The sequence below is a fragment of the Odocoileus virginianus genome, chromosome 17 (assembly GCF_023699985.2).
Source record: "Odocoileus virginianus isolate 20LAN1187 ecotype Illinois chromosome 17, Ovbor_1.2, whole genome shotgun sequence".
NCBI lineage: Eukaryota > Metazoa > Chordata > Mammalia > Artiodactyla > Cervidae > Odocoileus > Odocoileus virginianus.
In genome coordinates, this window is record NC_069690.1 from 22,169,143 (window position 1) to 22,193,068 (window position 23,926).

Sequence of the window (23,926 nt, forward strand, 5' to 3'; positions counted from 1 at the left end):
GAAACTAACATAACACTGTTAATCAACTATAAAATATAAAATAAAAATTAAACCAAACCAAACCAAACCACACTAAGGCACTTTTCATAATCAAAGTACCAAAAGTCAGAGACAAAAAGGAAATCTTAAAATCAGGGAGAGGGTAGAGACACTTTTTGTTCAAAAGAAGAAAGATAAACACAAATATTTAATATCACCCTCTCATCAGAAATAATGCAAACCAGAAGACAACAAAACATCTTTTTTTTTTTTTTTTAGTTCTACCTGTTTATTGCTACCAACCCATCTCCCTCCACCCTCGCGCACACATGCTCAGTCATGTAATCCCATGGACTTCAGCCCGCCAGACTCCTCTGTCCATGGATTTTTCCAGGCAAGAATACTGAGTGGGTTGCCATTTCCTTCTCCACAGAACAACATCTTTAACGGACAAAAAGGAGGAACTCCCTGGCGGTCCAGGGTTAGGACTCCACGCTCTCACTGCCTAGGGCCCAAGGTTCAATCCTTGGTCAGGGAACTAAGATCCCATAAGCCATGTGTAAGAAGCAGGAAGTCACCACTTTGTCTTAACAAGAGCCAAACAAACTAAAAATCAACTCTTCTTAAATCCATGACAGAAGTATTCATAGGGCCTCTAAAATTAGAGATAGGCAGACAAATACAAAGAATCATAGCTTACTAAAGCAGAAGCCCACCTGCAAACATCCCCACAGGAACAACCAGTGCTGAGGTGGAGAAACCTGCACTGAAACTGACAGCCTGCCAGAGACTCGGCCCTGACAGCCTGAGAAATAAAACCTCCAGGGGTGCCCACTCATCAGGGACCCCGCGCTTTAGTAACTATCATCTGCGAGCTTGACCAGGCTCTTACCGCCCCCTATGCTTCTGGCTGGGGGAGAGGAAAAGGAACCATTTTGAATTAGACTAGGACATCCTGTTCTTAAAAAAGTCTCCCCCCAGGAGAAACTAATTAGCCAGAGTCTGACCTCTTGTGGTTTTATCAGAGCCTGACTGACCCAGAGGAGGGGTTATCATTCAACTCCAGCCTACTCTAGACATCCCTTCCCACCAAAGCAGGGGAAAAAACAGAGAAGCATGTGTGTAGCTCACAACCCAGACGGACGGGGCCACTGAAAGGCTAAAACCCACTCAGAGGACTACAGAATGCTTCCCCTCCTCCACACCTTACCATGGCATTGCTAAAGACCTATAAGAGCAGTTCCTTTCACCAAGTACATCATGTCTTCCTATTTTAATTATAAGACATACTAAAAGGCAAAAAAAAAAACAAAAACCACACACACACGAGTCTGAGAGGCAGAGAAAGCATCAGAACCAGACATGGCAAGGATATTGGGTGTTATCAAACTAGGAATATAGTAACTATGATTAAGATGCTAAGGACCCTAATGGATAAATGCAAGAACAGATGCATAATGTAAGCAGAGAGAAGGAGATTTTAAGAACCGAAGAAAAATGAAAGAGATCAAAAACACTGTAATGGAAAGGAACAAAGCCTTTGATGGGCTGATCAGTAGATTAGAGACAGCTGAGGAAAGACTTTAGTCTGGGAATACCTCAATAGAAACTGCCAAAAGTGAAAAGCAGAGAGAGAAAAAAAAACAACCAGAATATAATATTCAGGAACTGTGGGACAACTACAAAAGATGTAAAATATGTGTAATGGAAATCTAGAAGGAAAAGAAAGAGAAAAGAACAGAAGAAATATCTGAAACAATAATGACTGAGAATTTCCCCAAATTAATTCGGTCAGATACTGAACCACAGATCCGGAAAGCTAAGAGAACACTGAGCAGAAAAAAAAATTCAGAAACTGCACCTAGGTGTATGACTTTGAATAAAATCAAAGCTTAAAAAAAAAAATCCTCAAAGAAGTCAGAAAAAGATATACCTTACCTATAAATAAGAATTACATCCAATTTATGTTAGAAACTATGCAAGCAAGAGGAGAGAAAAGTGAAATACTTATTTCAGACAGAGCTGACTTCAGAGCAAAGCGACTTATCAGGAATAAAGAGGGGCATTATTCTAAGCTAAAATGGGGACAGTCCTCCAAGAAGACATAACAATCCTTAACGTGTTTGTACTTAACAGAGCGTCAAGCTACATGAGGCAAAAACTGATAGAGCTGCAAGAAGAAATAGATGAATCTTCTATTAGAGATGGAAATTTCAACAACCCTCTATCAGAACGGACAGATCTGGCTGGCAAAAATAAGTAAAGACAGAGTTGAACTGAACAACACCATAAATCAATTGGATATAACTGACCTATATAAACTATTCATCTTCTCAAGATCACATGGAATATTCACCAAGATAGACTGCTCTGAGCCATAAAATACATCTTAACAAAGTTTAAAGGAATAAAAATCATACAACATCTGCTCTTAGTCCACAAGGGAATTAAACTTGAACTCAATATACAGAAAGAGAGCTAGAAAATCCCCAAGTACTTAGAGATTAAACAATACATTTCTATATAACACATGGGTCAAAGAAGGTACCTCAAGAGAAATTAAACAGCATTTTGAACTAAATGAAAACAAAAAATACAATTTGTTAAAGTTTGTGTAGTGAAAGCAGTGCTTAGAGGGAAATTTATAGCACTGAATGAATACATTAGAAAAGAAAAATCTAAAATCAATCATCTAAGTTTCTACCCCAGGAAGCTAAAACAGTAAATTAAATCCAAAGCAAATAAGAAGAAATAATAAAAACTGAAATCAGCAAATCAATAGAGAAAAATCAATTATGTCAAAAGTTGGTCCTTTAAAAAGATCAATAAATTCAATATGCCTATAGCCAGGTTAAGGAGAAAAGAAAAAACAAAAAGAGAGGACACAGATTCCTAATATCAGAAATGAAAAGGTGCAAAGATAACCTTTTCAACAAGTGGTGTTGGAACTGGACATCATATGCAAAAAAACTCCCCAAACCCAAAACTATACACAAACCTTGTATCATTTACAAAAATTAACTCAAAATGGATCACAGACCTAAATGTAAAACATAAGTCTCCTAGAAGATAATATAGGAAAAAACTAGATGACCTTGAATTTGGCAGTAACAATGATTTAGATACCAACACCAAAGGCAAGATGCATCAAAGAAATAATTGACAATCTGGACTTCATTAAGCTTTGTGAAAGATTAAGTCAAGAGAGTGAAAAGACAAGTCACAGACTGGGAGAAAATAAGAACACCTATCTGTTATCTGAAATATACAAAGAACACTTATAACTCAAGAGTATGAAAACAACCAATCTGATTTTAAAATGAGCCAAAGACCCTAACAAGACACCCATCAAAGAAGAAATACAGATGAGAAACAGGCATTTGAAAAGATGCTCCATATCATATGTTATCAAGGAAACAGAAACTAATGAGATACCCCTACACACCTATCAGAATGGCAAAAATCCAGAACACTGACAACACCAAATGCTGGTGAGTATGCAGAGCAACAGAAACTCTCATTCTGTCAGTGGAAAGACAAAAAAGGCCGAGCCACTTTGGGAGTCTTCCAAATATACTCTTACCACGTGATCCAGCAATCGTGCTCCTTGGTATTTACTCAAAGAAACTGAAAACTTATGTCCGCACAAAGATATGCACACAGATATCTATAGAAGCTTTGTTCATAACTGTCAAAACTTGGAAGCAATCAAGATGCCCTTCAGCAGGTGAATGGATAAATAAACTGTGGTGCGTTTGGACAATGTAATATTATTTGGCACTAAAAAGAAATGAGCTGTTAAGCCATGAAAAGACATGGAGAAAACATATATACATAACTAAATTTAAGAAGCCAATCTGAAAATGCTACATAGTGTACGATTCCAACTACATGGCATTCTGGAAAAGGCAAAACTATAGAGATGGTAAAAGATCAGTAGTTGAGAGGGATGGGTAAATAGGTAGAGCACAGATGATTTTTTTAAGGCAGTAGAAATATTATGTATATTATAATGATGGATAACTGTAAATATACATGTGTCCAAACTCACAGAGGATAAATCCGAATGTAAACGATGGACTCTGGGTGATAACAAAGCGTTGAAGTAGGCTCATCAATTTTAACAAATGTCCCAATCTGATGAGGGATACTGACTGTGGGGCAGGTATAGGAACAGGAGTAAATAGGAACTCTCTAGAATCCAGTAAAATATATATATATATATATATATATATATATATATATATATATATATATAAGTCTAACACAAAAGAGAGAGAGAGAGACAGGAATGACCAACAAGCACATACAAAGATGCCCCACATCACTGGTCATCAGGAAAATGCAACTTACAGCTAGAATGAGGTATCACTATAAAACCAATAGAATGGATAAATTTTAAAGTAATGGCAACATCAAATGGAGTCAGCTGGAACTCTCATACATTGCTAGTGAGAATGGGAATCAGTACAGTCACTTGAGAACAGCCTGGCAACCTGACTCAGGAATCCTATTCCCAGGTATTTTACTCAAGATAGAGGAAAACTTAAGTCCACGCAGACTTGTTTGCAAATGTTCATAGTGGTGTTATCCATACTAGCCAAAACCTGAAAAGGGTCCAAATGTCCATCAACTGGTGAGTGGATTAACCAATTCCGGAAGATTCACACAATGGCATACTAAGCAATACAAAGGGAGACACTATGGATACAATGCATGTTATATGAAAGCCTATTCTGCATTGGGTCATTTACAGATATGAGGAAACAGCCTCAGAAAAAAAGTTTATTGTACTAACAAATCCTAGAGATGAGCAGAAATCGTCACGCAGGGCCACATGGGGAAGACACCAGGGTGGTCGGGAAGCAGACAACAGGAGTGAGGGGCGTGCTCAGGCCACGGCCTCTGTTGCGGTTCCCTCAGGACAGGCAAGGCAAGGCATGGGGCAGTTTAGGATCAGCTAGTGCGAATAACCTCCAAGGGCTCTGGGCTGTGAAGGAGGCCCCAGGCCCCTGGCATCAGGCAAAGGAAGATGGCTTCCTGGGCTGAGGGGGCAGACAGAGTAGGGATCTATCTGCCTTGCAGATCCAAGGCTCACTCAGGCTGGGTCCTTTGCTGTATCTAAGATCGGTGAGCCCAGGGAGGGGCAATCTCCCCTAGCGAGAGCAGTCAAAACCTCATAATACATAGAAAAGTAAAAATATTTATAATACAAAGCTAGACACAAAAATCCATTTATTTAAAAGTCTAGAATAGGCAAAACTACTGTGATAGAAAAACCAGTGACCACTAGAGGTTGGGTAGGGTAGGAAGAGACTGCAAAGGGCCACTAGGGAATTTTTTATGGTGATGGAAATGTTTTATATCTTGACTGTGGTGGTGGTGATGTATACATTTGTCAAAATGCATCAGATCATACACTTGAATTGGAGAAAGTAACCATATGCAAGTTATACCTCAATAAAGCTTGTTTAAAGATACAAACTTAAATATGATCTACCTTGTATCTTCAAACATAAAGACTAGTACACAACACAGTAACGCTTTGCCTATTTCTTGCTTTATAACATAGCTTAGTTACACTAGCAATACATAATCTGTATCCTCCTTTTTTCACCAAGCATCATAATTACTCCTGTGTCATTTGAAGTTCATCCAACTGCACATTATTTTTAGAGAGAAATTTCAGACTAAGGGGATACACATTCAACATTTACTTGTTTATATGCAAAGTAGCTACTGCTGCTGCTGCTGCTAAGTCATTTCAGTCGTGTCCGACTCTGTGTAACCCCACAGACAGCAGCCCACTAGGCTCCCCCATCCCTGGGATTCTCCAGGCAAGAACACTGGAGCGGGTTGCCATTTCCTTCTCCAATGCAAGAAAGTGAAAAGTGAAAGTGAAGTCACTCAGTCGTGCCCGATTGTTCGCGACCCCATGGACTGCAGCCTACCAGGCTCCTCTGTCCATGGGATTTTCCAGGCAAGAGTACTGGAGTGGGTTGCCGTTGCCTTCTCCGAAAGTAGCTACTATGAAGGTAAGTTTTATAGTCACTAAAACTCAAGTGTATTTAAGAGCCTCTAAAATCACATACTGGGTTAAAACTATAAATAATTGTCTTTTTTTTTTTTTTTTGCCATTTTTATAAGTTGAAAATGGTTGAAGATTGGCTATTTCATATGGTTCACCCTAATACATTAAGTAATATGAATGAAAATCTTAATTATAAAAGTATGACAAATATTATTATACTGCTTTAGAAGCAGTGTGCATTAACCAGCACTTTGTTTTTATTGTTTATGGGTTCATCAACAGGTAACAATCCTTATTTTTATATCATCAATCCTTTTCCAGATTTGAAAACACAAATAACTGTTCTACCTAAACTACTTTAAACAAACCTGGGTAAATTTACTTAGAGCCTAATCTATTTCATTTGGCAGCTTTACAAGGTTTGGAAGAAAAAAAAATATGGTCCCTTTAAGAAGGCAGTGTATACGAGGAAACCAGATCTGAAAGAGACACGTGCACCCCAATGTTCATCGCAGCACTGTTTATAACAGCCAGGACATGGAAGCAACCTAGATGCCCATCAGCAGACGAATGGATGAGGAAGCTGTGGTATATATACACCATGGAATATTACTCAGCCATTAAAAAGAATTCATTTGAATCAGTTCTAATGAGATGGATGAAACTGGAGCCCATTATACAGAGCAAAGTAAGCCAGAAAGATAAAGACCATTACAGTATACTAACACATATATATGGAATTTAGAAAGATGGTAACGATAACCCTATATGCAAAACAGAACAAGAGACTCAGATGTATAGAACAGACTTGTGGACTCTGGGAGAAGGCGAGGGTGGGATGTTTCAAGAGAACAGCATTGAAACATGTATATTATCAAGGGTGAAACAGATCACCAGCCCAGGTTGGGTGCATGAGACAAGTGCTCGGGCCTGGTGCACTGGGAAGACCCAGAGGGATCGGGTGGAGAGGGAGGTGGGAGGGGGGACCAGGATGGGGAATACATGTAAATCCATGGCTAATTCATTTCAATGTATGACAAAAACCACTGCAATGATGTAAAGTAATTAGCCTCCAACTAATAAAAATAAATGGAAAAAAAAAAAAGAAGGCAGTGTATAAATGGAGAAATCATTAAGCAGGAATTAAAAGCCTTCGGTAAGTTAGGAGTAAGATGGAGAAATTAAAAGCAATTCGTGCTCACACAGTAATAGTATAAAATATGTTGATTAACACCTTTCCTTTAAAATTAGCATTCCTGAACAAATTAAAAAATTTTTTTCATTGAAGTACAGTTGATTTACAATGTCTTAATTTTCTTTTTTAATCCAGCTAAGTCTCTCTGGCACGGGGGGTCTCTCTGAGTGAGGGATCGAGCTTGAGTGTCCTGCGTTGTCAGGCAGAGTCTTCACCACTGAGCCCCCAGAGAAGCCCCCACTGTCTCAGTTCTGCTGTGCAGCAAAGTGGCGCAGGTATACACACACATACACTCTTTTTTACATTCTTTTTCACTGTGGTTTATCCCAGGATATTGAATATAGTTTCCCATGCTATACAGTGGTATTTCGTCATTTACCCGTCTGTAATAGTTGGCATCTACTGTCCCCAAGCTCCCACTCCATCCCTTCTCCACCCTCCTCCCCCATGACAACCACCATCCTGTTCTCTATGTCTGTAAGTCTGTTTCTGTTTCGTAAATAGGTTCATCTGTGCCATATTTTAGACTTCACATATAAGCGGTGTCATATGGTATTTGTCTCTCTGACTTACTTCACTTAGTTGAAGTACTCTCTAGTTGCATCCATGTCCTTAAGACATGAGATGAGAATCACCAGAAGCCAAGAAAAGTTTAACAACAGAGACAAAAGAAAGATATTACAAACCTCCTCAGGTGATGAAAGGAAGCAAGTATTTATAGACAATTAAGGCTCATAGAACTTCCCTGGTGGCTCAGATGGTAAAGAATCTGCTTGCCAATGTAGGAGACGCAGGTTCGATCCCTGGGTTGGGAAGATCCCTGGAGAAGGGAATGGTGACCCACTCCAGTATTCTTGCCTGGAGAATTCCATAGACAGAGGAACCTGGCAGGCTATAATCTTTGGGGTCACAAAGAGTCAGACATGGCTGAGCAACTAACACACTTGACAAGGCTTATAATATGTCATTGGTACTTAATATAGGCTTGGCAGAGTTCATATTTCTTTTAACCCTTACTGTAACCTAAATGGGGTTCTCAAGGCAAGAATACTGAAGTGGTTTGCCATTCCCTTCTCCAGTGGACCACGCTTTGTCAGAACTCTCCACTATGAATACACTATGAATACACTATGAATACAAGAACACACAGAAGAACTATACAAAAAAGATCCTAATGACCCACCCAGATAACCACGATGGTGTGATCACTCACCTAGAACCAGACATCCTGGGATGCAAAGTCAAGTGGGCCTTAGGAAGCATCACTATGAACAAAGCTAGTGGAGGTGATGGAATTCCAGTTGAGCTATTTCAAATCCTAAAAGATGATGCTGTGAAAGTGCTGCACTCAATATGCCAGCAAATTTGGAAAACTCAGCAGTGGCCACAGGACTGGAAAAGGTCAGTTTTCATTCTAATCCCAAAGGAAGGCAATGCCAAAGAATGCTCAAACTACTGCACAATTGCACTTATCTCACACGCTAGTAAATTAATGCTCAAAATTCTCCAAGCTAGGCTTCAACAAAATGTGAACTGAGAATTTCCAGATTTTCAAGCTGGATTTAGAAAAGGCAGAGGAACCAGAGATCAAATTGCCAACATCCACTGGATCATAGAAAAAGCAAGAGAGTTCCAGAAAAAAATCTACTTCTGCTTTATTGACTACAATTTGACTGTGTGGATCACAACAAACTGTGGAAAATTCTTCAAGAGATGGGAATAGCAGACCACCTGACCTGCCTCTGAGAAATCCGTACGCAGGTCAAGAAGCAACAGAACAGAGCTGGACATGGAACAGACTGGTTCCAAATCAGGAAAGGAGTACAGCAAGGCTGTAAATTGTCACCCTGTTTATTTAACTTATATGCAGAGTACATCATGCAAAATGCCAGGCTGGATGAAGCACAAGCTGGAATCAAGATTGCTGGGGTGTCCCAGAGAAGCCTCTCAGCGGCGCAAAAGAGCGGGTGCGATGATGGAGGAGCAGGAATGTGATTTAGGGAAGTCGTGTGCACACTCTGAGGCAGCGGCGACTGCCCAACCCGTGGGGTCCACAGGGGAGACCCCCGCGGTCGCCGCAGAGTCCCCGGAGCTCGCGAACTACAGTAGCAAGTGCGTGTTCTGCCAGATCGCGGCGCACTGGGAACCCGGCACCGAACTCCTACACTGTGAGAATGAAGACCTAGTTGGCTTCAAAGATATCAAGCCAGCAGCACTTCATCATTATCTTGTGGTGCCAAAGAAGCATTTTGAAAACTGCAAATATCTAAAGAAAGATCAAATAGAACTCATTGAGAACATGGTAATTGCTGGAAAAGCCATTCTAGAAAGGAATAATTTCACTGACTTTGAAAATACAAGAATGGGTTTCCATGTGTCCCCCTTCTGTTCCATTTCCCACTTGCATCTTCATGTTCTGGCACCAGCTGATCAGCTAAGCTTCATGTCAAGATTGGTTTATAGAGTGAATTCCTATTGGTTTATCACAGCTGATTATTTGATTGAAAAACTAAGAACATGAAAATGTCAACAGTGGAAGATTTCCTAATCCTGGCTTAACATAGACTAATATTTTGGTCTCTTTGAAGTCTAATTACAATTGTAAGGATCACTGGGTTTTATGAGAAGCTATTACGGGGTAGCCTTAAATTGTTTCTTCATGTTTGTTTCCTGAAATGTGTGATATAGTCATATAAACTCTTTGTCATTGACTTTGTTTTAATGGTTCCTTGTCTAAAGTATAAGATACTATAGATAAAATCCCAGTAAAACAAATTCTGTTAATCAAGAAGGGCTCTGTATTTTTTTTAAGAAATTCAAATATTTTTATTTCTCAGTAAGTAGTCAGTTATAATAGTGATTTATTTATGAAGAATAAACTGGTATAAAAGTACTTTGTTGGAAACTTTGTTAAGGAGAGAAAGAAATTATTTATTGATTGTTCTGTAATTAATTTCAAAATAAAGAGTACCATACTACACAGTGGAAAAAAAAAAAAGATTGCTGGGAAAACATCAATAACCTCAGATATGCAGATGACACCACACTTATGGCAGAAAGTGAAGAAATGGCGAGCCTCTTGATGAAAGTGAAAGAGAAGAGTAAAAAAGTTGGCTTAAAACTCAACATTCAAAAAACGAAGATCATGGCATCTGGTCCCATCACTAAGTGGCAAATACATGGGGAAACAATGGGAACAGTGACAGATTTTACTTTCTTGGGCTCCAAAGTCAATGCAGATGGTGACTACAGCCATGAAATTAAAAGATGCTTGCTCCTTGGAAGAAAAGCTATGACAAACCTAGACAGCATATTAAAAAGCAGAGACATTACTCTGCCAACAAAGGTCCATCTAATCAAAGCTATGGTTTTTCCAGTAGCCATGTATGGATGTGAGAGTTGGACTATAAAGAAAGCTGAAAAAAAAAAATGAAAAAAAACAAAAAAACAAAAAAAAAGAAAGCTGAGCGCCGAAGAACTGATGCTTTTGAACTTTGGTGTTGGAGAAGACTTCTTGAGAGTCCTTTGGACTGGAAGGAGATCAAACCAGTCTATCCTGAAGGAAATCAGTCCTGAATATTCATTGGAAGGACTGATGCTGAAGCTGAAACTCCAATACTTTGGGCACCTGACAAGAAGAACTGACTTATTAGAAAAGACCCTGATGCTGGGAAAGATTGAAGGCAGGAGGAAAAGAGGACAAGAGAGAATGAGATGGTTGGACGGCATCACTGACTCAATGGACACGAGTTTGAGCAAGCTCCAGGAGTTGGCAACAGACAGGGAAGCCTGGCGTGCTGCAGTCAGTGGGGTCACAAAGAGTCAGATACAACTGAGCGACTGAACTGAACCGAACTGTAACCTAAATACTGTATCATGAATCTTTTCTTGTTCCCTTTCAGGCTGCATGGTGTGGCATAGGGAACATCCCCAACCAGGGATGGAACCTGCACCCCCTGAAGTGAGTGGAAGTGCGATGTCTTAACCACTGGCCTGCCAGGAAGCCCCTCAGCTTCACTTAGAAACAACAATTATTTATTTGGCTGTGTCAAGTCTTAGTTATGGCACACAGGATCTTCAGTTGTGGCAGGCAAACTCTTCCTTAGCTTCACTTTTTAAAAAAATGTCTGCCCGTTAGATCCTAACTACTCTCAACAGGCATCTTGTGACGACTAATCAAAATGTAAGTAGAAAAAAAAAGAAAAGGATGATCTAGTTACCCAAGAGACTTTGAACCCATTATACTATTTTAATGATGAAAGTAGCACTCCACTCATTACAGCATTTAGTAATTCCTTTGGGACAGCAGGTTTCAAGAAAAATTATTTTGAAATTATTTCAAATGTACAGGAATTGCAAGATTAGCACAAATAATTCCATCATACTATTCACCCCGATTTACTGCACTTTCCCCCATTTGCTTGTTCTGTGTGTTTTTTCTAAACCATTTGAGGGTTAGCTACAGACATTATCATGCCCCTAACCTTAAATATTTTGGCATGTACATTTTATTTACTTTTTTTGGCACGTACATTTTAAAAACAAGGACATCCTCTCTTATAACCACAGAACGACGAGCAAATTCAGAAATTTTAACACTCATACAGTACTATTATCTGGAATATGGCCCATACTCAAATTTCACCAATTATCCCAATAACATCCTTCATGTCAATTTTCTCCCCTGATGTAAGATCCAATCTAGGATCATGCATTTCATTTACGTGTCAAGTCTCTTTAGTCTCTTTCAATCTGGAACAGTTCTGCGGTCTTTTTTTTTTAACTTTCATGACCTTAATCTTTTTGAAAAATTGTCTTACAAAAATCTCTCAAGTTTGGTATTTCTGAAATTTCCTTAGTCAGATTCAGGTTAAACACTTTGGGCCAGAAGAACACAGAGATGCTGTGTGTCCTTCTAGGCAACTTGTACCACAAGGTGATCAACTGGTCAAGGTGGTGCCCCTCCATCTCTCCACTATAAAGTTACTATATATTTCTTTGTAATTGAGAAATGCTTTGTGATTAGGGAAATACTCTGAAACTATGAAAAATATCCTCTCTACAAATTCTCCATTGTTGACTCCTCCCCGAATCAATTACTACAATGACTGCAAAATGGTGATTTTTCTAAGTTGATTATTCTTTCTACATTTATTAGTTGGCATTCTAATGTAATAAAGAGCTTTTCCTTTATCCCTTATGTACTTCATTTGTTTACCTTATTCATTGTGTTACAATCCATTATTGTCATTATTCACCCTAACCTTGCACTATATTGTCCCATATTTTGCTTGAGCTGTCTCTATGTTCCTTTAACATTTAATACCATAAAAGGTATTATCTCAACTTATAGACAAGGAAAATGAAGTGGCTTATCCTTTTATAAAGGCAGTGTGTAGAAAGTCTGCAATAGAATTGAACAGTCTATCAGCTGGAAAATTAACTAAAACTCAGTTATAAAATTTCCAGTTGTTCCTTGCAACTACTTATAGCATCTTGGAACTATACCAGCATCTAGTTTTTAAAACTAGAAAAGGAGTGCTCGCTTCGGCAGCACATATACTAAAATTGGAACGATACAGATAAGATTAGCATGGCCCCTGCGCAAGGATGACACACAAATTCGTGAAGCGTTCCATATTTTTATTTGAATCAGTTCTAATGAGATGGATGAAACTGGAGCCCATTATACAGAGTGAAGTAAGCCAGAAAGATAAAGACCAATACAGTATACTAACGCATATATATGGAATTTAGAAAGATGGTAACGATAACCCTATATGCAAAACAGAAAAAGAGACACAGATGTACAGAGCAGACTTTTGGACTCTGTGGGAGAAGGCAAAGGTGGGATGTTTCGAGAGAACAGCATCGCAACATGTATATTATCAAGGGTGAAACAGATCACCAGCCCAGGTTGCATGCATGAGACAAGCGCTCAGGGCTGGTGCACTGGGAAGACCCAGAGGGATCGGGTGGAGGGGGAGGCGGGAGGGGGGATGGGGATGGAGAATACATGTAAATCCATGGCTGATTCATGTCAATGTATGGCAAAACCCACTACAATAGTGTAAAGTAATTCGCCTGCAACTAATAAAAATAAATGGAAAAAAAAAAACAAACCAGAAAAGGAGGCTAGCCCCACATTAGAATAAAGTAACAGAGTACTTTTAATGTTTCCTTTCAACATAGCAGACCACAGCAATTAAATCTGATGGATCGCTAAAAAGGACAAGAGTTAAAATTACCCTATTTACTATTCATTATTATTATTTACTATTATTATTAATTACATCAAATATATATTTATTTAATTATATGACTACCCTATGAGGCATGATGTAGCTATCATTATTTCACTTTATCAATGAGAAACAACTTTTAAAAATCAAAGAACCACATTCCAAAAGACCCAGATTGTTAAGTTTATTACACAGCACCTGGTGATGATCACCAGATAAGTGGATTTTACCCACATCCAAGAAGTCCCCACCATCTGGCAGGGGGCAGCTGATGGAAAGGAAAAGCAAAAATTGGGATGTTAAACCAGCATTAAGTTGTACTTTGTTAACTCTGGTTCCTGGAAAAATCAGAGAATCATTGCCATAAAGGGTGTCAGCTATAGTCAGTAATAAGAGTGGAACCCAGGCCATGAGGGGTTTGATAAAGTCTGCTGATTTATTTATGTTAGGTGAGTAAGTCTCTAAAAAGGAAAATGCTATTAAGCAAGCTCAAGTCACAGGCACAAAGAATGAAAGGTAAAGATGACAAGCACTTGTAAATCTTCATCAACAATAAAAAGGCTGTCTAATAATGACAATATGTCAATTACATCTCAACAGTAAAGGAAAGGCTGTGCACTTAAGAAGTCTAACTGCAGGCTGGGCGACAGTGGCTGCGTGGGGTGGTGGAGAGGGGATAAGAGCAGAATTAGATCGAGGGCCCAGAGCTCTAACCTGTGCAACTAATAGGCTGGATAACCTTCTCTCCCAGGGGCCTCCCAGCCACAAAATTCCTTCAAACACAAAACTGCAGTTGCTGCTGAGCGTTGCTCAGGTGAGGCACCTGGAAAGCCACCACTGGAGGTCAGTCCAACAAGCACAACTTATTTCACTCCACAATGTTACACATTTGGCTTAATTTCTGCACTTCTCTGGGAACAAAAGGGCTAAGAAGATGGTGGAGTTTAAATACTTATTTTTAATCTCTCCTTTTCTCATAGCTTCAAAATATGCAGTTTCCACAGTATTTTAAAATTTGAGAGTTGCACAGTGGTATAAACTTTATGTTAACAATAAAAATATGCAAGAGGGCATGAACTGACACCTTTCTTCCTTTTATCTTCCCTCTCAACCTGCCTGAGTCCTAACAGAGCAGACAAGACTGCTGAACCCTTTCTTTAAGTGGATTGTAACTGGTAATTTTTCCCACATATGACACCAACCTTGAAATGGTCGATTCTTTAGAAACATAATTTGTTGTTTTTGGTCCCTCAGTCATGTCTGACTCTTTGTAACCCCATGGACTGCAGCACGCCAGGCTTCCCTGTCCTTCACCATCTCCCGGAGCTTGCTCAAACTCATGTCCACTGAGTTGGTGATGCCATCTAATCATCTGGCACTAGCCATTTACCCTTCGCAGCAAACATTCACCTTTCATTCAATCTGAGGGCAGCCACAGAGCCAGGTACAGGCAGACTTGGAACATACTGACCAATTTCTCTCCCTCAGAATGGTGTTCCTTTACAACGTACTTTTTGTAGGTCAAATGGAACTTTGGAAAGAACAGAAATTTACTGACTAAAAGGCTCCTGAAAGTGACCGTCCCCATTTTCCTGGGTGACTCCAGGTCCCTCAAAAGCTGACAGACACTGAGGTGGCCACATGGCCCTGTTTACCTGCCGTCATGAGTTTCAGTGCTGTTACTTTCTTCAGGTTTAATTTACTCACTCACACTCTTCTCAAAACTCAGTATCACTTAAGTCTCTTTCTTCCTCACACCCTAATGTATCATTGAGGAAATCGATTAAGACAAATTGGCTTTAGTATTGTGTCAATTTTCTGAGAGGCAGATCATCCAATAATCCAGTTGCCTTCCATGTTTAAATAAAATCACATTTAACAAATCAGGGTATGTGTTGATTTTGGAATTGGCCTTCTACTAAAATAAACAACTTTAAATGCCTGTAAGTCCAAAAGGAAAAAAGAAAAAAAAAAGGTTTCCCTAATTAGGAATTCTAGTTCTGAGTATTCACCCAGAAGAATTCAAAGTCAGGTCTTAAGAAATATTTGCACATTCATGTTCCTAGCAACATTATCCACCACAGCCAAAACATGGAAGTAACCCAAGTGTCCATCAACAGATGAATGGATAAACAAAATGTAGTATATACATACAAAGGAAATTACTATTATTCAGCCCTAAAAAGGAAGGAAATTCTGAAACCTGCTATAAGATGGCTGCATATTGATGACATGATGCTAAGTAAAAGATGCCAGTCATAAATCATATATGATTCCACTTATATGAGGTACCTAGAACAGTCAAATTCAGAGAGACAGAAAAAAAAAGTAGTGGTTGCCAGGGGAACCACTATGTGAAGACAGAGAATAGGGAGTAGTTGTTAACAGGCACAGAATTTTTTTAGTTTAGTTTTTTAGTTTTACAAAAAGAAAGAGTTCTGGAGGTTAGCTGCACAACAATATGAATGTACTTAATGCTACTAAACTGTACACTTAAAAAAAAGGTTATGAAAGCAAATTTTACATTATATGTATTTTACCACAATTTCAAAAAATTCTTCTTTATGTCACAAAGCTAAATCCCAGGGCTGAAAGTCCTTTCAGTTTGAACCAGCACATTATCCATCATTTCAACAACACTTGGCAGGGTGAGAAGTCAAGCAAGACAAATAGCTCTCTCTGAGTACCTTACGTTGCTTAATGACAGGTGTGTTGTCCGAAATAATTAGCTTTTAAAAAGGAGTAGACTCAACTCTCCTTTGGAACTGGTTAGGGATCTCAGTTTCCCTTCATTAAGTTCCTGACAGCTCAATGTCCTCACATCTGTCACTGTTTGGGAGACTGATTCCAAGAACACAAATTGCTTCAAGGACTGGGCAACAAATTTATTCTGGTTCACAGAACAGAGCTGAACCCATCTGTTTTCTAATCAAAAGCCATATTTGAATCAGTTTTGCTCCATCACAGAACCACACTAATGGGAGCAGTACAATCATATGGTATTTTCCTCCTTTCTATCCATGTGGTACACATGATTATGGGAAACACAAATCAATTAAAGGCATGACAGCACCCTCAGAAACAGGGTCTCTGCAGACTGTAGGACCTTCAACCAATTCCATTTTTATCTGTTAATTCTTCAGACCACAGTGATTCATTTCCTCTAAGTGACATGGTTTCTTTCTGAATTACACACGGGAAAATATTCTTACCAACTTACCTTAATCTTTTTTTAAGCTGTAAACTGTCATGGATGATTCTTTTAACAAACTCTAATTCACCTCCTTCTGCCATGATCTCTGTGATTCCTCCTGTATTTACAGAACTGGGTGGGGGTCTTCGAGGATTTCGAGAATTTACTCCCTGAACAACAACAACAACAAAAACCCTGGTGAAAAATTTTTACATCTTAAGACCAGGTCTCTGTAACCTAGTTCTAAGTAAGAATGCTTAGACATAATTTCAATTCCCAAGTACCATGCTAGACTCAAGATTTAAAAATCATATAACCACGGCATTTGAAACATTATTGTTTCAAACAACAATATTCCTTCCCTAAAGGGTCTTTACCTTCCATCTTTGTGATTAAACATACCAACATTATACTTTTTAATGTAACAATTCTGTCATTTTTTCTTTACGTTTTCTGTCTGGTATTATATACTGAAAATATTTCACCAAAAGATTATAAAAACATTGAATTTTGTTTTCTTCTAGTATGGTTTCACTTTTAGATTTTAAATATTTAATCCACTCCTACCTCACACCATATTTTTAAAAAATCCAAGCAGAACAAAGATTTAAATATAAATATCTAAAGCAATAAAACTTAGAAGAAAATATAGGAGTAAATATGCTTTTCAGCTATGAAACCAAAAGCATAAGCAACAACAAAGACCAGATAAACTGGTAAAAGTTAAAAACAAAAAGTAAAAACTTTTACTTTTTACCGAGCTGCAAAGGACACTGCCAAGAAAGTACAAAGGCAACCCACAAAATGGGAGAGAATATTTGCAAATAATATACCTAATAAGGGGCCTCCCTGATAGCTCAGTTGGTAAAGAATCCGCCTGCAATGCAGGAGACACCAGTTCAATTCCTGAGTCGGAAAGATCCTCTGGAGAAGGGATAGGCTACCCACGCCAGTATTCTTGGGCTTCCCTTGTGGCTCAGCTGGTAAAGAACCTGCCTGCAATGTGGGAGACCTGGATTCAATCCCTGGTTGGGATGAGATGATCCCCTGGAGAAGGGAAAGGCTACCTACTCCAAGGGACTTGCATACAGAATAAAGAATTCTTACAACAATAGTCAGAAGAAAAATAGCCCAATTCAACTGGGCAAAGTATCTGAACAGGCCTTTCTCCAAAGATACACAAATGATCAAAAAGTATGTGAAAAGATGTTCAACATCATTAGCCATCAGGGATATGCACATTCAAACCACAATGAACTACCACTTCATTCCTCCTAGGATAGCTGTAACCAAGAAGATAATAACCAGTGTTGACAAAAATGTGGACAAACTGGAAGTCCCACACACTGGTTATAATAAAAATGGTGCAGCCATTTTGGAAAACATTCTGGCAGTTCCTCAAACAATTTAACACACAGTTACAAAAATAAATAAATAAATAAACACACAGTTACCAGATGACCTAGTAAGTCCGCTCCTAGGTATATACCTAAGAGAAGTGAAAACATGTTCATGCAAACACCTGTACAAGAATACTCGCAGCAGCTTTGTTCATAATAGCCAAAAAGTACCTAAAACCCAAATGTCCTTTGATGAATGAATGGATTGATAAAAGGGGTATTTCCATACAACGGAATATTATTTGGCAATAGAAAGAAACTAACACATGCTACGATATGGGTAAACCCTGAAGACATACTATGTTTAGTGAAAGAAGTCAGCCACAAAAGACCACAGATTTTATAACTCCATTTTAATGAAATGTTTGAAATAGGGAACTCCAGAAACAGAAAGTAGACCAGGACTAAGGGGGCTGCAGGGAAACCAAGAGTAACTGTTAATGGATGTGGGGCTTTTTTGGGGGGTGGGGGGGGGATGATGAAAATGTTCTAAAATTAATTGGATAATGGTTGCACAATTCTGTGAATATAATAAAAATAATAAAATTCTACCCTTTAAGTAGGTGAACTGATGGCATGAAAATTACATTTCAGTAAAGCTGATGTAAAAAGATATTTAATTCTGGTGCCAGTAACAGTTTATTTCTTCATCTGGAAGCTCGTTCTACAAGAATATTCACTTTGGAAAATCCAACTTACATTTATGGCATCTGTATTTTTATGTGTATATAGAATATCTCAGTATTTTTCTTAAAAATGTACTCTAGGATGTGGCTATTTTAGTTCTTAAATTTATCTGCATCAAGAGCGAAAATTTAAATTCTAAATCCTGCTTTACTTTATGCTCCAATCTAGAATGTGTTATTGCTAATAAATTTCTGTCCACCTCACCCCCAACTCAAATTTGATCTATGTGGAATTTATTTTGCTATGAAGTATGTAAATGGTATTTTAGAGCATCTGAGTGATTCTAAAAACAATTTATTCTCTCAAAGTTTAAAGCATACACACCACCCCTTGTTTCCTCTGGCTAATATTTCTATTAACTTTTCTTTAGATGAGGAAAAATTAGGTTAAATCAATATTTTATTGATTTTCAACAGCTTAGCTATTTTTAGCCAATGTATGAGTTGTTTTAAGCCAATGTATGAGCTGTTTTTAGCCATTTTCATGAGCAAATATATTTTATTTCATAAAATCAACATACTCATTTCAAGTTGGAACACAAAATCAGCTATTTGTTTACTATCAAATGATAGCTGGCTATAAAGAAGGTCTTTCCTTAGGCCAAAAGGCCCAATGCAGGAGTAGACTGTAACCTAAGTTGGTCCAATCAGAAGAAATCCAAATGTTCAATGGTTTGAAAAAGAAAAGAGCTCCCTCCTCACCCTCTCCCCCTCCCCATATATTACTCTGCCACAGGTAAACCAACTTGAGAACAGAAACAACCAAGGGTCAGATCAGAGCCAAAGGGAACTTGAAAAAAGTCTCAGCTTTGATATTATGATGAACTCCTTGATCAAACTGTTCCTGAAGTTCATGCTATTGCTGGATTTCTCAGATACATAAACCAATAAACATTTTTGGAAAGTCAACCTGAATTAAGACTTTCAGGTACTTGATACCAGAAGCGTCCTAACTGATACAGCTTCCAAAATAAATGCTGCTTTTATCTTTGCAAACAAGGAAAACTTAGATAAATATTCAACTGCTTTAAAGGAGAAGATATTTTACCTTGGCTTCCAACTGATTGGCAAAAAAGGGAGGGTTGCACATGCAAAAGTCATAAATTATCTCTGATTCTTCTTTAAGAGCATCCATCAGGAGTGTCTTCTGTGGTACTTTAACCACTAGGAGAAAAAAAGAGAGAGACTTAACTACTATTAATACTGTGACAGTTTTCAAATATATCCACAAATTCTTCGACACTAGTCTCTTCAAGAGGTGGTATTTGATTTCCCTCTCCTTGAGTGCAGCTTCACTCAATGACTTGCTTTTATTGAAAAGAACATGATAGAAGTAAAAGGGTATCACTTCTGAGGCTAGGTCACAAGAAGCAATATGGCTTCCTCCTTGCCCTATCACTTAAACAATTTGCTCTATGAGAAGCCAGCTGACATGCTCCAAGGATGCTTAAGTAGCCCTGAGGAGAGATCCACATGGCAATGAACGAAAGCTTCCTGCCTACAGCCACGTAAGTGAGCCATCTTGGAAGCAAATCTCTATCCCCAGTCTTCCAGACTACAACCTCATGAAAGACTCTGAAGCAGAACCACCTGGCTAGGCCACACCCAAATTCCTGACCCACATGAATGATGAGATAATAAATGTTTACTGTCTAAACTGCCAGATTTGGGGGTAATTTGTAATAGAGGAATGGATAACTAAAAAACTCATTAATAATATATTAGGGGACTTCCTTGGTGGTCTAGTGGCTAAAACTCCACGCTCCCAATGACCATGGGCCCAGGTTCGATCTCTGATCAGGGAACTAGATACCGCATACTGCAATGAACTGCAACTAAGAGTTCACATGCCACAACAGAAGACCCACATGCCACAACAAAGATCGAAGATCCAAAAAAAAAAAAAAAAAATTGAAGATCCTGTGAACTGTAGCTAAGACCCAGTGCAAATACATATATATTTAATATATACATTAGTATCTCCCTTTATGATATGTTTAACACTAGTAAGAAAAGTCTATTTCTTAGATAGCCAGTGTAAATTTGCTGCATGACTCGGGGAGCTCAAACTGGGGCTCTGTGACAAACTAGAGGGGTGGGATGCGATAGCAGGGAGGTCCAAGAGAGAGGGGACATATATTTACCTATGGCAGACTCAAGTTGATATATGGCAGAAACCAACACAATACTGTAAGGCAGTTATCCTTCAATTAAAAATAAATAACTTAAAAAAAAGAAAAGCCTATTTCTTCCGAAGAGAGACATAAAGTCTCTTTAATACCAAAAGAAAAAAAGAGAACTGCCTTTTACGTAGACAATAAGCACAGAAATAAACGTAAAAGCTCTACTTGAATGCACTGTTTAAGTCAGGGTGCCCGTCAGTCTCATGGTACTTACATAACTTGAAGGGGCTTCCCCAGTGGCTCCGTGGTTAAGAACCTGCCTGCAACGCAGCAAACACAGGAGACAGGGGTTTGACCCCTGGGTCGGGAAGATCTCCTGAGGAATGAAATGGCAACCCACTCCAATATTTTGGTCAGGATAATCCCATGGAGCCTGGTGGGCTATAGTCAGTGGGGTTGCAGAGTCAGAAATGACTGAGCAACTTAGCACAAAGGAGATCTGACTATTTGTAGCACAGTTCCATATGCGGAAATAAAAAAGATGGTACAGTTTAATCAACAGTGGGATTTTCTTCCTTTAAAATCTTGATAACCAGGTTACTTCATATACAGTTGGTTCTCATTAGCAGTAAAGTCACCACAAACACTGAATTAGTGAATACTGAACCACTGACTCCTAAGAGAAATACAGGGTTAGGTAGCTTCAAGCCTCTGATCACATTTTCATCATCCGATCAATATATATCCTATTTTATGTATCTCTGTTTAAAGACACCTTATTTAATATACATTACTGACTCATCAAGATTGAACTCATGGCCAACAGTACTATAATATGTCTGAAGAAAACTTATCTGACATACGTATTTTCTGTAAGGCACATCACAGCCTTCTACTTAGGAACACTAGTTCAAGTACTATGTTTAGGGGCCATTAAAAACAGCAAAATCACCAAGAAAAAGCACAGAATTGCAACAACAAAAAACGTGGTACTAAATAGACCATGAAAGGAACACTTGTTTACAGTGTGAGAGTTGAAAGGAGACAGCAGGGAAAAGAAAAAGAAAAGACAGCAGGGAACACACACACTGGGTGATTCAAATTTTTTCCCATTTTGCACATGTCTGTGAACGACCACAAAAGAACCACTAGCATTGATTTGGGGACTAAAAATAGCCACATGTAAGCAAACTTTAGCAAGTAGGCAAATTCACAAACACAGAATCCACAAATTATGAGGACTGGCTGCATTCACTCTGTTTCTGAGTTGATTCTGATAACAAAGCAGCAAACCCAATTACAACTGCACCAAATTTTTAAAAATTACCAAAGGTTGTATATTAAATGATATACAAAAGATAATGAGATGTGTCAAATTAGAAAAACAGGTTAACAAACAAAACTTGAAAGGAATATTGATTCTGCAGAGCTAACCTTTTATAAGATCAGATAAGTTATTCTGCTCCACATTCTTCTTTGCGTAGTTGAAGCACATATCATCTACTTCTGTTGCAAGGAAATACCAGCCGTTTAAGGTTGTTCCAAGTAAAGGATAGATGCAGGATGCCCCAGTACCTAGTGAAGTAAGAATTCAAAACACATTGCACACACCTGAGCAGAAGGTGAGAATAAGCAAAAACACCATTCTTCTTTTCTTCAAATCCTTATAGCCTTAACAGCTTAGAACAACAAGCTGGTACTGATTATACACATATTGCAGCTACTGGTTTCATGTATATTAGTCTTATGTCATAATTAGTTTCAAATTTCCTAAAGGAGAGACACTTTCTGCCCTCAATGTATGCTGTATGTAAAATGAAGTATGGCTGGTGATCAAGAAATAGAAGACTGACTAACTGAAAGCTGTCAAAACAATTTAATTTACTTTATAGAAAGTCTTCATTTTAAATCTCTCATGAAACTTAATTTTCTTGAAAGAAATCAATGTAATTCGTTAAAACAGCACAGGAATATCTTAAATAGATCAACATACACATCCCATTCTACAGAAGCAGGAAAAAATACATACAGTGTAAGATTTTTATAATACTAAATCACCCAATTTCCTACATATCTATCTGTAAGCTGTTACTTGAAGGAAACCAGAAGTAAAAAGGATTCTATTTCTCAGATGTGGAAGCATGGAAAAACATTTGTTCCAGGTCCAAAACATCAGTCATTGGCTGGTCCCACTACAGTTTCAAGGGAGACCTTCAAAGGCCAAATGCTCCAGGCACAAATCTCTCTGACAATTAGGGTTTGGTCCTAAACTTGCATGTAGAACCTCTAAACATAGATTGGACAAGCATATACTAACCACAAATAATTGCCACTGACTGATCTTGGCCAATGAGATCCTAAAGAGTATATTCAAGAGAAGAAAAGCTGGTGTTTTTCTCAGAGGCTCACAGTAGTTAGCCCAATTTCCAGGACCACATTTTGGTGCCAGTCTAGCCTTAGAAGGATTTGGCAGGAAGCACTAGAGGCCAGAGAAATGCCCAACCCAGAGGAAAGTGAGGGTCCTCTTACTGCTTCCTCATTAAATACTCAGAACAGGCTAGTAAAAGACACGAAAATGACTGATGGCCGGAACATTCAAGCTCTTCTGACAGTCACAGTGTTTACTAATGACATCCTGGCCCCGATGCTGCTGGGCAAACATCTCTGGGGGATGTGTGAGGCGGTGAGGGAAGGACTGGTAAAAGGCACTCAAGCTCCTCTCAGAATCCACAATTATGTAGACCCTGCTAGCCATTCTGGAAAGGCAGTCACTCAGAATAAGGAAATTAAGGAAATTTAAGTAGCACTTCCAGCTCTGTAGGAAAAACAAACTCAGAGCAGATCCCAGGCCCTTGAGTCTCACACAACGGCCCCTCTCTTCATACTTCAATTTCATTTAAAACAAAAAGAAAAAGGACATCTCCTTTCAGCTGTCCAAAGATCAGGTGCCCTCAGGGTAATAAACAAAGGTGAAAGACCTGCCCTCTGCCAAAAAAATCATTTCTCAATTCTTAAGACCAAAAGACTTGCATTCTAACATTCTAATCCCCTCAGAAAGCTGAATGACATTTTTAAAT

The 23,926-nt window shown here is 38.6% G+C and overlaps 2 protein-coding genes and 1 non-coding gene across 3 annotated transcripts in view; 2 read left to right on the forward strand and 1 right to left on the reverse strand.

The window, feature by feature from the left end:
* The window catches only part of METTL16 (methyltransferase 16, RNA N6-adenosine), a 70,119-nt gene that overhangs the window by 20,724 nt on the left and 25,469 nt on the right, over positions 1-23,926 (reverse strand). The window contains exons 4-6 of the mRNA XM_020909764.2: positions 22,284-22,424; positions 19,775-19,890; positions 16,668-16,810 (exon numbers count right to left, since the gene is read on the reverse strand). Coding sequence (XP_020765423.2) covers positions 16,668-16,810; positions 19,775-19,890; positions 22,284-22,424 — 400 coding nt within the window. The remainder of the gene's footprint in view (positions 1-16,667; positions 16,811-19,774; positions 19,891-22,283; positions 22,425-23,926) is intronic.
* Positions 9,114-10,190, forward strand: HINT3 (histidine triad nucleotide binding protein 3). Its single transcript, XM_020909767.2, has one exon. It carries the CDS (start codon positions 9,178-9,180, stop codon positions 9,724-9,726), a length of 549 nt encoding a protein of 182 aa, XP_020765426.2. The 5' UTR covers positions 9,114-9,177; the 3' UTR covers positions 9,727-10,190.
* LOC139039230 (U6 spliceosomal RNA) lies at positions 12,744-12,850 on the forward strand. The gene has a single exon (XR_011492553.1). It is a non-coding gene; the product is annotated as a U6 spliceosomal RNA (small nuclear RNA).